This window comes from Leptinotarsa decemlineata, unplaced genomic scaffold (assembly GCF_025532065.1).
Source record: "Leptinotarsa decemlineata unplaced genomic scaffold, Ldec_3_MD MMD2_tig00078422_RagTag_RagTag, whole genome shotgun sequence".
Classification (NCBI taxonomy): Eukaryota; Metazoa; Arthropoda; class Insecta; order Coleoptera; family Chrysomelidae; genus Leptinotarsa; species Leptinotarsa decemlineata.
The window spans coordinates 1,332,633-1,346,353 of record NW_027412747.1 but is presented as its reverse complement, the minus strand read 5'-3'; the positions used below and the strand labels follow the sequence as shown (position 1 = coordinate 1,346,353).

At 36.2% G+C, this 13,721-nt stretch overlaps 1 protein-coding gene across 1 annotated transcript in view; it reads left to right on the top strand.

Moving 5' to 3' along the window:
• Myo81F (unconventional myosin 81F) overlaps nt 1–13,721 on the top strand; it is a 359,268-nt gene that overhangs the window by 30,919 nt on the left and 314,628 nt on the right. The window contains exon 2 of the mRNA XM_074185988.1: nt 2,061–2,167. Within this exon, the coding sequence (XP_074042089.1) occupies nt 2,061–2,167 (107 nt within the window). The remainder of the gene's footprint in view (nt 1–2,060; nt 2,168–13,721) is intronic.

Here is a 13,721-nt window from a genome sequence, read left to right as displayed (position 1 = left end):
GTTCGTTCAATGATTGTAAATATTATTCCAGATTAATTAAAAATAAGAAACTAAGATTCTAATGATTCTATCCATCCACAAAAATGAACATTGAACAGTAGCCCTGTGAAATCAAACATGTCACACAAAATTCCCTAGATTCCCTAGAAAATTAAGTTTGCCCATAAAATAGTTTTTAGGAACCTTTTAAAAAAAAATTAAGATATTCTTCTTATCCTCTCCGATAATCCTCTGTTCCAAGTACAACATTAGAACCTGTTTCAGATCCGGTAACACTATCCGTAGCAGCCTCACGAAAACCAGGCCCCCAAACGCGGACTGCGATTCCAAGAATTGCATTTACCGGATACCCTGTGAGTGCGGAAAATCCTATATTGGTGAAACTAAGAGGCCATTGAATGTTCGCATTGCCGAGCACAAGAAGCACACACAGCGAGGAGAAACCAGCAAATCAGGAATAGCAGACCATGTTTGGACCCATCAACACAACATCGAGTGGTCCCAAGCTGAGATCTTGCACAGAGAGGAACATTGGTTCAGGAGAAAATTTAAGGAAGCCGCATACATGTTGTCCAACAACGTATTCAGCCAGGCCAGCGTAGATATACGAAACATATGGAAACCCATCATCAAACGAAAAATGACCAACTCCCGCCAAAACGGTCATCTCTCACGGAATCAGTGAAGCGGAAAATGGAAAGTAGAGAAAGTGAAAGTATTTCAACGACCTATAAAATAGTCATCTCTCGGAGGAATCAGTCCAGTCATCACCCGAAGACGATTGTAGATACCAACAATCGAAACGTCGTGAACTAACGTGACTTGGAATCTCTACACTTTTTATTTTTTTATTAATTTCTTTTTTCATTCCTTTAATTTTTATTTATTCAATTATTATATTTTTACTTGTAGGTTTTTTCACTATCATTTCATTTCAGGTTTATTGTTGCTTAATATAATTGTTATTTTCAACTATTCTTTTTTAATTATCCTTTTTTACTTGTTTCAGGGATTTCAAATCATTTTATATAGTAGACAATGGAAGTCCGAACTAGTGAAATTCATCACGAAACATTGTCAATCACCTTCAAACGATACTTTACGTATTCTACACATTACGAATATGATGGAGAACGTATTCTGTACAATATGGTTTCTACGCTTTAGCGATATGATACATTGAGTTTATGATACAATGTGAATATGGTGTGATACGAATATGATCGGTTAACGTTTCTATAAGTACTTTATGTATTTGTACGTTATGACAAAGTACGTTCTGATGAATTGCGATTATGACGGCATTACGTATTCTGTATATTTCGATTATGGTCTTGTAGCGTTATGATGAATTACAATTTCTCTCCTTTGATGTTATGATGAATTAGATGGACCCAAACTATTGTAAGGCGCCTCTTCCCCAGGTCCATTCGATATTTCAAATCGAAATTCTGAAGTTGAGAGGTACAAAAAACTCTACACAATTGATTGGTAATGCATTTTTTAATTACAGATGATCATTAAATTTCAGAAAACATGCATAGCTATAAACAAATTAGGTACACTTTCTTCCAAGTCAGTGTATTACCAGTGAGTGGCGAGCCACTGGGCAAAGGTAGAGGGCGAGGTGGAATGATTCACTTGTCAAATACTTTTAACTAGAACATTGAACTGACAAATATTTATGAAGTATATAGTTTCTAATGAAAAACAATAATAATAACATAGACTCGCAAAGTGAAACCCCACCAAAAATGTCGTGATATTTTTCAAATGTTAGTTACATGATAAGGCTAATTTGTAAGGATCTCCGTGGAGTAGCGGTAGAGCTCCGGGCTTGTATACCAATGTATACTTTTGATGCTATTTTTTATTGCTTATGTTATGATAATATCCTTCTAGGGTGGTAACAAAATTTCTGAAGCATACGAGTATTCCTTCTGGTGTGTCAGAATAGGTCCGTCTAGTTACTAGACAAATCTATCTAGATTCTAGTAGATGATCGAGATTTTAAAAATAGGTTTCGAATCTTTATATTGACAAAAATATATTTGTTTCAGGAACGATGCCCGAAGATGGAGTACCTGATATGACAAGACTCACTATTCTAGATGAAGAACTCATTAACAGAAATCTCAGAGTGAGATATGAACATGACAAAATATACGTATCCTTTTTGTAGATCATCATTGTAAATTTCATTCTTCGAAGCATAGCCAATCAAAGTAGGTATAATTAACAGGATTTTGATGGCCCTCGAATGAACTTCACTCAACTTATGAAAATATAAAGCTTTCCCGAATTCGAAAACCAAAATACATACATATTTTTTCGTTCAACTCGATTTATTTGTATGTTAGACTGTCTAGGATAAATGCTCAAACTAAATTTTGATCTAATTTAACCCCTTTTCATAATATATTTTTTCGGCAACCCAGTTTTCGTACCCTCACGAATGGCAACCCTAATCTAAGGATTAATGATGTCTCACATTTTTACAGGCAATCCCTAGCACTGATCGGACGATACACAGTATAAACTGATCGTCCGTTTGTCGGGTTTGAATCATCGTTCACATGGAGGTTGAGTAAATGAGTAATCGCAACACTCACGCTGACCGGATATCTTACCTCTTCTATACTTTTCCTATTTTAGTACCTACTCATACGATGAGAAAATACGAGTGCATTATTAAATTATAATCAACAATGTTCAATAAGTACAGCTTGTCAAATCTAAGAAGATACTTGAGAATTCTCTCTCTAGCTCTCATAGTCTTCTAACGAACACACATCTAGTGGGCGGGACCATAACGGAATTCAGAAAGCTCTTCCTACATTTGACAAGCTGCAGATACGTATAATTTATATACTGGAATTATTCTGAGCAAAACTTATTTTATTTCAGCTAAGTACGCTTAAATAAAAGTTAGTTTTTAAAAATATGTTATTTACATTTTATATTCCGGTTAATTTTGATGAAGAAACAAATGCCTGAAATTTATAAAATAGTTATATGTCAGTAGAGGAGACTTGAGTGGAAGATATGTTGATTGAAAAATATAAAAACGTGATGAGTGTAAAATTTGTGAGATTTTTCATATCCTCAAAGTATACCAAAACAAAAGTACTGATAATTATTGTTTTTTTTTTTTTGGAACCTTTGGCGATAAATTTTAACCTTGAGAAGTTTTTATTTGTGAAATTATAAAACAACGATAAAAACAAAAACAACCATAAAAATTCTTTGGCGCTCCTGGCGACTTCATTGATTCCAATTGATTTGCTTTTTCAGCTGCAGGAAAAGCCGGAAAAACCTGCAGCACCACATCGTCTGCCAATGTCCTCTCTTTCATAAAACAAAAAGTAGTGTGTCTCCACAGGCTCCAATAGATTCAATGCTTCGCCAGAACACTTCGTGACATGACTATCGTCAAACTTAAAACAGTTCGTTTCGTCTTTGACCAAGGCGTAATAATGACCAAATTCATCGCCAGAACCACAGTGAACAATGACTGCATGAATATTATAATAGTGGTCTGCTAGATTGAAATGTTCATCTATTTCGAACTTTCGAAAGAGTTTCTTGCTTCCGTTAGAGGTTCAGTCTTATTTGAAGATCATCAGTGTTATTATTAGATTGACTGGTGCCTCATCTATACTTGTATCTTTATAACAGTCAGTTTGACGCATGTTTGGCAATACAGTCGATCATCACCTGTTAAACATTCCATTTTCAGATGATTTATCAATCAACTTTGCACGGACTGGTATTAGTCATATTAGGAAACGCTAGATGAAGTTCCAAAAATTCACATAAGTTTTCACTACCTCTTGAACATTTACTGCAAAGTAAACAACTGAGGATTTTTCCAACAAAAGATTTACAAACACAAGACGAGATGGACTGTACGGGAATCATACAATCCAGAGCGGTCAGGAGTATTGATTTTGCTATTTTTTTGCTCACGAAGAGTATTCAACAAGAACCCCAAGAAATCGGAACAATCCTCTTGTTGTCCTAACGAGTATCTAGTGGACTTCAGAGAGACTCCAGGAAATCGGTTGGAGGGAAACATGATACATTATTACGAAACTGCAGCTGCATGAACAGGTGTTTGAGTTTGATGAACAAGTTGGGAACATTCCCGTTCTCGTTCATCATTGTTCTTGAAATTCTTCGTCATGAACAACACTTGTGAAATGCTATTCATGTAGCAAGTATTTCCTAAATTATCCAATCCAATTTTCTTCTCTAAATTTTCAGGACATCTCTCCACTGATTCATAAGAAGGAACATGTTTCACATAATCTCCATAAGAACCATTTCTCAAGCTGCGATTGATCCTTCCAAGTGAAGAAGGGTTTCGTAGAGGGATCGATTCGGCTCTTGCTTCATGAAGCTCTTCCACTGAAAGGGAACCAGAACTACGAGAACTGCAACTCATATTTGGGGAGCAAGAATGACCTAAGTCCATTGACCGCACTTAAAAAGAAGAAGGTGGATCAATCACTTGTGAATTAACCTTGTAGGGGACTGATGAATATCCACATATCTCGGCTTGTTTCGAAGATATTTCAGTTCTGTACTGAAATTAGGGCAATGCATGATCTCCTCAAAATTATGTGAGGGAGGAATAGTTCCAAGGACCGAAGCAGCATTGCCACGTTGAATAGCAATACTAATTCTCTCAATCAAAAAAGAGGTAGAACGGTGATCTTTCGTTGCTTGGCCAATTCTCCTTCCGAGTTAATGAACGAATAACAGAGACTCCGGGCCATAAACACCAAAAGTTTCAACCGCTACTGGATGGAACAGATAGTTGTTACCAAGATTTTGGTATTTTTTTCTATTCAATTTCTCGCCAGATAATGCTGCAGTTCCAGCAGACTTCGAACTTCCGGCTAGATGGGAAGCTGCGACCGTGTCAACGCAAGTGAAGTCCCATACCACAGGTTTATCGTATTTCTATGGTATGAGAGACATACCATCTGGTGGTTTACCATCATCTCGACTGGTACCTAAGGGTTCCAGAATTGCAGGAACATCAGCTGACAACATACCTCTTTTCAATATGTCGTTCACTTGGTGATGTCGAGATATAAGCCGTGCACTTCTCCTACAACTCAAACCATGTGTACCTTTCTCATCAACTATACTACCGCAAACACAAGTATGAGGAACACAAATAGATGAACCCATCCTAAGTCCTACTGCTATTCTGAAAGATTCATCGTCTATTAGTGTTCCAAGATATGCAACAGGTAAAGCATTCAGTCAAGCTGATCTATTGAAAACACTTTCCCCTTACCAGAACAAAAATGCTGTCTCTCGACGCGTTTTTCGCTAACCAAGTTAGCCTCATCAGGAGATGACTAAAACTACTTCAAGCTATGTTAATTTTTTTATATGCATTTAAATGAATCACTATCTTGCATAATGGGGGTTATTAAATCTATTCCTAGTATTTTGTTATTGTCCTAATGTTATTTACTACATAACTGATACCTTTTTTCTACCTGGAATTACGTACGAACAATGGGCTTTTAGGAATTGGACCATCATCACTGTTTATAGATCTCATTCCACGTATTTACTTTCGGCGACATCTGAAAACTTGTTGCCATGTACTGGTCTCTACAATTTTATGCATTTTTCGCAAATATTTGAAACATGTTCCTTTTAGCAAGCTATTATAGTTCGATTGGTTAGACTTACTTAGACATTTTTTTCCGTCGTTTTGTCTTTCGGGGTGCTGAATACTTGTTGAAGTGTACGATCAGTTTGAAAGCCTCCATATTGAATTTTTCAAAAACTTCAACCAACCCGTTTGGTTTGTATGGAAGAACTTTTGAGTCTTCATCTTTCTAAAAAGTCAAAGATTTACGAAGGCACTCTAAATGTTTCCTTCCTAATTAATTCATCCACTATGTTTGAAGGATACCAGTTACTCCTTCATAATTTCTTTTCTATGGAGAAGAAAATGAAGTCCCGCCACTTCTTGTTGCGAGCAATGGTGGGAGCTGTCACGGGTATACCTTAAAGTGTGAGTTTTCTTTCTATAAGCATTACCTAAATTATAAATCCTTTTCGATGTTTCTTATAACCAGACCATACAAGAATGGCAACTTTTCTTATTTTCGATTTAATACGTGAACTCAATATTTGTGGATCTGTCAAAAGTTCACGCATGAAATAAATAAACCCGAAGAGTTACTATTCTTGGATATTCAAGTTATAAGAAATACCGATAAGACTTCAGAATTTGATGTATTTAGGAAGAATACTGGCACTTTCCAATATATCCCTGACAGCTCCCATCACTGAAAACAACAGAAAATAGTGGGACCATTAGGCTGGTCACGTTCCTCTTGAGCTAATAAAAATATGGAATCGAAAGTAGCGCGAGAGTAACGGGTATTCTTCAGTCATTTTGGATAAGGTGATTAGGATGAGAAAATTCAGAGAGAGCCTTCGTGAATTCTTTTCTTTCCAAAAAGAGGAAGTTTCAGAATGTAAGGTTCTTCTATACAAACCAAAATACACCAATGGATTCGCTCAAATGTTTGAAAAATTGACTATGAAAGTGAATTTGAAAACGGTTATATGTATGGGGCAACCCTTGAGGCAAGACGTCGGAAAAGGAATTCTTAGATTTACGAAATAAGTTCTGAGGATTGCGATAAAAAATATGTTTGTCAAATTAAGTGCACTGTAATAACTCGCTACAAAGAATGTGTTTCGCATATTGGGTTTCATATACCAGATGAGTCCAGTGTCTCTCAACAAGCCAAAGAATGATTCGTCCAGATGCATAAAAAAATATCAACAAAACTTTCAAGAAGTAGTTTCAGTCATCTCCTGATGATGCTAACTTGGTTAGCGAAACGCGTGTCGGGAGACAGCATTTTAGTTCTGGTGGGGGAAAAGTGTTTTAATGGATATGTTGATTTTCTCTAATTATCTTTCCATAACTGGAACCAATTATGGAACAAACCACGTTAAATTAAGATTCTTTTTCCAATAAAAAAATGAAAAGAGTTGTCATTCGAGAGGGTAGCTCCTCAAATGACTCTGAAAAATCAGACTTACTGTTCATCTTGTTGAATCGGTCACCAGAAATAACCAGTTTAAATTTTCCCTGCGACCTGCGATGAGTGTACAAGAAGGAAATGTTCTATGATTTTTTTTTATTTGATTTGAGAAATTTATAGATATTGTACCTACATCAAATAGTATCTAACACCAGAAATCACTGATGTCAATCTGATATTATTTCCTTCCTATTTCAACTACACCAGACGGTCTGAAAAAGTCTTGATACAATTTTTTTTTTCAGTACCAACCAGCTCGAATATTTCCTTATGATAGGTATACAAGATGAAATTTTTATGATACATTTTCTTCTTTTCCTACTTTCCACTGCCCACAGATACGTTCGATATAAACTTTTAAGAAGTTTATAGATTTATTTCCGTTACTTAATGCATTGGAAGGCCTTATTTTCATTTGCTGTCATTTTCTTCCACAATATTTTAGTTCCACATATATATCTACCTTCGCAATTTGAATAACCTTTTTTGGTACTCATAAAAAATAGATAGCCACCTTCATATTTGTTGAATCGTTTCATATACTTTTAAAGCTAACAAACTATCAAAATTTTGCAAAATTGAAATCAATACATTTGAGATAAATATAGATTTTGCACTACAGATGAAAATAATATTCAGAAAAATTGTACCTAGCCTTTTTTATATCCGAAATAGCTGTAAGTTTTGAATATAATTGTGTTTTCACTCTTTTATGAAGATACTTTAGTCTTAAAGTGTCTTCAGTGAGATTAGTAAGAAATAGTTATTTTTATTAAATTCCTTGAAGTTCTAACAAAAGTGAAATTTAGTTTCCGTGGCCACCAACAATATGAAAATGATTTTATTTGTGTTCTGGAAACGATGAATTAACCAGAAATGAGTCCAGAAAAGGCAAATGGACCCTGACCATCCTTGAAGTATCAGCTCTTATCACGAGACATTGTTTATTAAATGTGTTTATTCGCGACTATTGAATAATGTACCCATTATACGTCTGTTTGCCCGACCTTAATAATACTAATTATTAATGGGTTAATAATTACTACTGTCAATTGCTTCCTCCATTTAGCTATAATATTATAAGATAGTTTAACTACAAACAAAATTCAACCAAAAATAAACAAACGAATCAATGTACATATAATTCAAATGTTTCGACAAGGCATCAAAATATTTGTTTTAATGTTACATCTATCCCTGCGATTACCTAGACCAATTGTTCAAATATTACAATTAATAATAAATATAAATAAAATCTTGTAAAATTATATAGGTACGTAATATTTGTTAAGCTAAATACATAGATTTTGTGTTATTTTTTTTCAAAATAACCGCACCAACCGCGAGGAGTTATTAGCGGAGGAACAATTAGATTATTGTTCATCCAATATATGGATAGATTTCAAAAAAGTTAATAAAGAGGTCAAGTTCACTACTTCTAATGCAGAACATTGGGAAGTCTTGCATCTTGTCTTTCATATTCAAAAAATGGGCACTCCATGATTGTGTGCTTCACACTGTTGATCACACGACAGACATCACATTCCGCAGCATATTATTTCTTCTTGTTGGTGGGTTAGTCTTGTGTGTTCGACACTTAAGAATGACTTGATGTCTGGATCGATTGGTAGTTCTGGGAGTGCATGTCGGGATTTATCCCTCGTAATTTATTTGTTTCCATGGCCATCCATCTTTTTCCAAGTGTAGTTTCCTTATTGTATTAAAGTAATATGTGTGGGGAATCTGTTCAAAGTTTCGGAAGGATCAACGGTAATATTGCGAGAGACTGCATCGGCTTTCTTTAATTAATATGAGATATTATACGATTATTATAATTTTCGATAACTATGTACTGTGTATAGATTAACAATAATGTATGAAATATTTGTTAAAATAAAATAATAGTGTGTCTAAAAATATGTATGTAATATAACATTTTCCAACAAAAAACTTCAACAAAAATTTGTATTGGTCGTGGATGAAGATAGTATTCTACTCGCGTATAATGGCTTTTTTTCACTACTAATTTGAGAAATTGCTATTATTTACTCCATTCCCCTAACAAAAATTATTTTTCACTCTTGGTAGTTAATGATAATAAAAAAACACCCAGGTAAATAATGAGAACAATTCTATAATTTTAAAGATATTCACAGAAACTTTTGTTAACTTAATCATCAACTAGAAGTAGGGAATTGAACATTGGAAATACGCTTGAAAATTATTTGAAATTATAATTAATTGTACAATTGTGACAAATCATGTGTATTCCAGCATTTCCTGTATTAATGGAACTAACATTTGGACCAGGTAAATTCACTTCTGTGTTACAAACAATCCTCGTATTTTGAATGCATTCATTACCTTTTTCCACTAAATTATCTTCAACATGGACATTTTCTAAGACAGCATCTTGACTTGCAGAAGAAGTTATATTTGAAGCTTCATTGGATAAATAACATTTTTGCACTAATTCGGCGATTCTCTTCTTATCAGCTATTGATTCCTCAATATATCCTTCAGCTACTACAGCCGACTTCCACCCACCGTGCCGTTTCAGGCTTAGTAAGTCTCCTCCGTTTTCTGCGAGAAGTGTTACCGAGCTACGTCTTAGAGAATGACCAGTATAACACTCAGGATTTTCTAATTTGAGATAATTAACCACGACATATGGTACTTTACTAATAGTATTGTGCCCAATATTTTGTTTAATATGTTTACCTTTACGGTATAAAATAAATAGTTTTGTAATGTCAGTTAGCCTATTAGCTAAGTATTTTTAATAACATTAACCCATTGTAGCTCAATAACAACAAACTTCCTTGATGTTCTGTTCTTTGAATGAAGAATATTTATTATGATAATATCGCAAACATCTAAATCGTCTGGGAGCATATTGCATAATTCATCTGTTTTGCAGGCACCGGCAACAACAATTACTTTAACAGACTAAATATCATTACATTAAAAAATTAAACACAATCTAATAATAAAAAGTACACATTTTTTGATAAATATTCGTCATCAGGAGCTTCAACTATAAATTTATCAATTTCTTCCTTTGTATCGTGGAAATCAAATACCTGGGGGCTTGGGATGCATCCGCTAATGCAGTAACAGCTTAGTTGTCGACGGATTTCTTAATAATCACCAGTGCCTCTTCATCGTCGATACTGGAGCGACGAGGTCAGTGATAAGAGCCGTCATTTCCAACAGAAGCCGTTTGAAAAAGTTATCAATAGTGCAGGGGTCGAACCGGGTCCGAAATTTTCGGAAAATTCCGATATTTCGGTAAAGGTCCGAAATTACCGTATATTTTTGACATCATCCGAAAATTCCGAAAATCTACTCGGCGTAAATTTTTACCATGTGCTCATCAAATTTCATAACATTACCAATAATAATTTATCAACTGGGTATATTTGCTGAATGGGCTGGAATAATAGTTTTTATATTTCCCGCCAAATATCGTGGTTCTAGTGCAAGAACCTTTACAGCCGTTACTGGAGCATTTCAGGCTTCCAGACCTATGATTAATATCATATACGATGAGCTTCATCGTCTAGCGTCTTTACTCTCTGCAATAATATGTAAGCCAGAATCGATTAAGAATGTTGGCGTCTTCAATGATATATTATTGCCTACCCATTTCCTAGCAAATAAAATAATTTTGAACGATGATGTGGTGAGTGAAATTTATGCATTTGAAGAGGATGTTCGGCTGAGTTTCCTAACAAAACCCCAAGAGCACATCAAAGAAGTTTGTGCCATATAATCAAAAAAAAGTTCTATGAGCAATAATTTCCTCCAGTCATGTCGATGTCTTCAGCCAGAACAGCGAAAGAAATCAGTTAGCGTGGATCGAATCGCAACACTAGCTCGTGCGTTGCCGTTAGAAGTTAATGTCGGACTTGTGCAAGATGAATGGCGATTGTTACAACTAGAAGAAGACGCTGTGCGGTTGGACAAAACTAACTGAAGAATCGATGACTACTGGCGTCAATTTCTTCTCCTAAAAACGGACACTGAAGAGTTAAGATTCCCTAATGTCACTAAGATCGTTAAAGCTGTTCTTTCTTTGTCCCATGGAAATGCCGAAGTAGAAAGAGGGTTTTCAGCTTCTGGTAAATACCTAAGAGATGACAAATCAATGTGTGAGCGAACCTTAGACGCTGCCATGACAGTGAAAAGGGAGCTGGTGCCAAGTTGCAAGGAATTGGCTAATTTGGCGCGACATGCCTGTAACTCCTACAAATCACACAGTCCCAAATAATAACAAAATTCTTCAAGAAAGTGTAATCTCCGTCACTGTACTTTACCTTATCACAAATATTGTAAGTCTTCAAATAATGCCGTTGTATTTTTTTATTGCCCATACATGCAACAGAAGCCAACTGCACTCTGTGTTTAGAGTTTGTGGGTTTCAGGCCAGTCTCAATGTGCAACATTTATAAATTTCCGTATATTGCGACTTTGCCTGAAACCCACAAACCCTCCAGAATGTAGGAGATTCGGATTGTTGAAATCCAAAATTAAAGTATCACTGAAACATTATTTGTGACCAATACAACTGTTGCACTAGTAAGTATTCGGGAAATTGATTATTGCAATCTCCCAAACTTTTTGGGGAAATACCACAAAGTCTTATGGGGATTTCACTAATTAATTTTTCAAATACTAGTGAATTTAAAATAGTTATAATGAATGATGTTTTACATAGAAATCTGTCGTTTGAAAAATCTCGATCTCCGACACTTAGAGACCGTACCTACTCGTACGTAAATAGTGAGGAATTACAGTCCTCTCCGCCATTTTGCTTTTTCCATAAGTTAAACACTGAAAATGAAAATTTTTGAATTTTTTTAAGGAATCACAGCTAAAACTTCGTTTTTAGCTTATGGAAAAATGCCCTATGAGGACTGTACTTCCTCACTATCTGCTGTCCAAAAATTCCGCAAATCCAGGTTCGCGTTACGAAATTTCCGAAAATTCAAGACTTTCAATTGGTTTGACCACTGAATAGTGACCATTCTGGAAACAGCTACTGGAGATAGCTACTGATAGTCTACGGGGAAGCTGAAGTGAGACTGAGGCTTGGAAATAGCGAAATAGAAACTAAGGTATTAGTGACCAACATTCTGGGTCAAGACATCATGTCTTCCTAAGAATTCGTGGTGAACATAAGGAACAAACTGTTGGAAATGAGAAAATTTTGCTCGACGTACCCTCTCAGCCTTATGACAGCGCCAAGGTGGTTGTACTGAAAGATTCCAGAATCTCTCCCAATACCGAGAAAAGTATTCAAGCGGAAATTTCTGGACCTGGCGTCTTGAATAAAGCATTGGTAGAGCCATCCAACGGCTCTGGATCAGGAATTTTCGTGGCCAGATCTCTCGTAAATGGTAACAATCAGACCATTCCAGTAAGAATAATCAACCCTAATAATAACAGGATGACTTTCAAGATAGTGCGTCATAGGCACCTGCGAACCGATCATAAAAATTACCAGAATTGAGGAAGAAGTACCTCTACAGCGTGCTCAACAACCCGCAATGGAACTCATCAACTCTTTCAAAAAGACGTGGAGCCATTTGTCTGAAGAAGAACTACGCAAGGCCACCCGATTCGTAGAGGAAGAGAACGATATGGCTGTGAAGGGCAAAATCATTGGTAGAACGGATTTAGTTCAACATCAGATCGATACTGGTGATGCCAAACCCCTACGCCCAATCACCGAGATGACTTCCCTTCGCAAAGCAGGACGAAACTTCATTTATTGTTAAGGATATGTTGGAAGAAGGAGTAATAGAGGAATCAAACAACCCCTGGTCTTCACCTGTTGTGTTGGTGACTAAGAAACATGGATCGGCGATATTTTGCGTAGACTACAGGAGGCTTAATGATGTTACCAGAAAGGACAGTTACCCTACATCTTGGCCGAATGCAGATGGTTCTCAACACTGCCTTTTACACTGGATTATACCAGTTTAAGTTTATGCCTTTCGGGTTAAGCAATGCACCCGCAATATTTGAACGCTTGATGGAGTATGTGTTCAAAGGACTTACCTGGAAAACATGCTTGGTCTATCTTGATGACACTATAGTCACCGGAAAAATTTTTTACGAACATGTGTCAAACTTGAGGAGTGTTTCCACGAGGCTGCGGAATGATCATTTGCAGATCAACCCGAAGAAGCAGATCCGAAGAAAACCAAGGCAGTGCAAGAATGGCCAACGCCGAACAGCAAGCCCGACGTAAAAAGCATCCTTGGACTCTGTAGCTATTACCGGCGTTTCGTTAAGGACTTTGGGAAAATTGCCAGACCGCTGCATAGGTAAGCTGAAAAAAATCTCCCTTCATTTGATCGAAAGACTTCCAGCAAGATTTGCTGCCTGAAGAGGCATTTGACCAGCGCAACGATCCTAGCATACCCAAAGGAGGAGGGCTTGTTTATAGTGGACACGGATGAATCCCAACAAGGAATAGAAGCAATACTCTCTCACCTACAAGAAGACGAAGAAGAATTCGTCATCAGCTATGTCAGTAAGTCTCTGAGGGCGTCCGAAAGAAATTACTGCGTTACTAGAAAAGAGCCCCTCGCAGTAGTCAAAGCAGTTGATCACTAC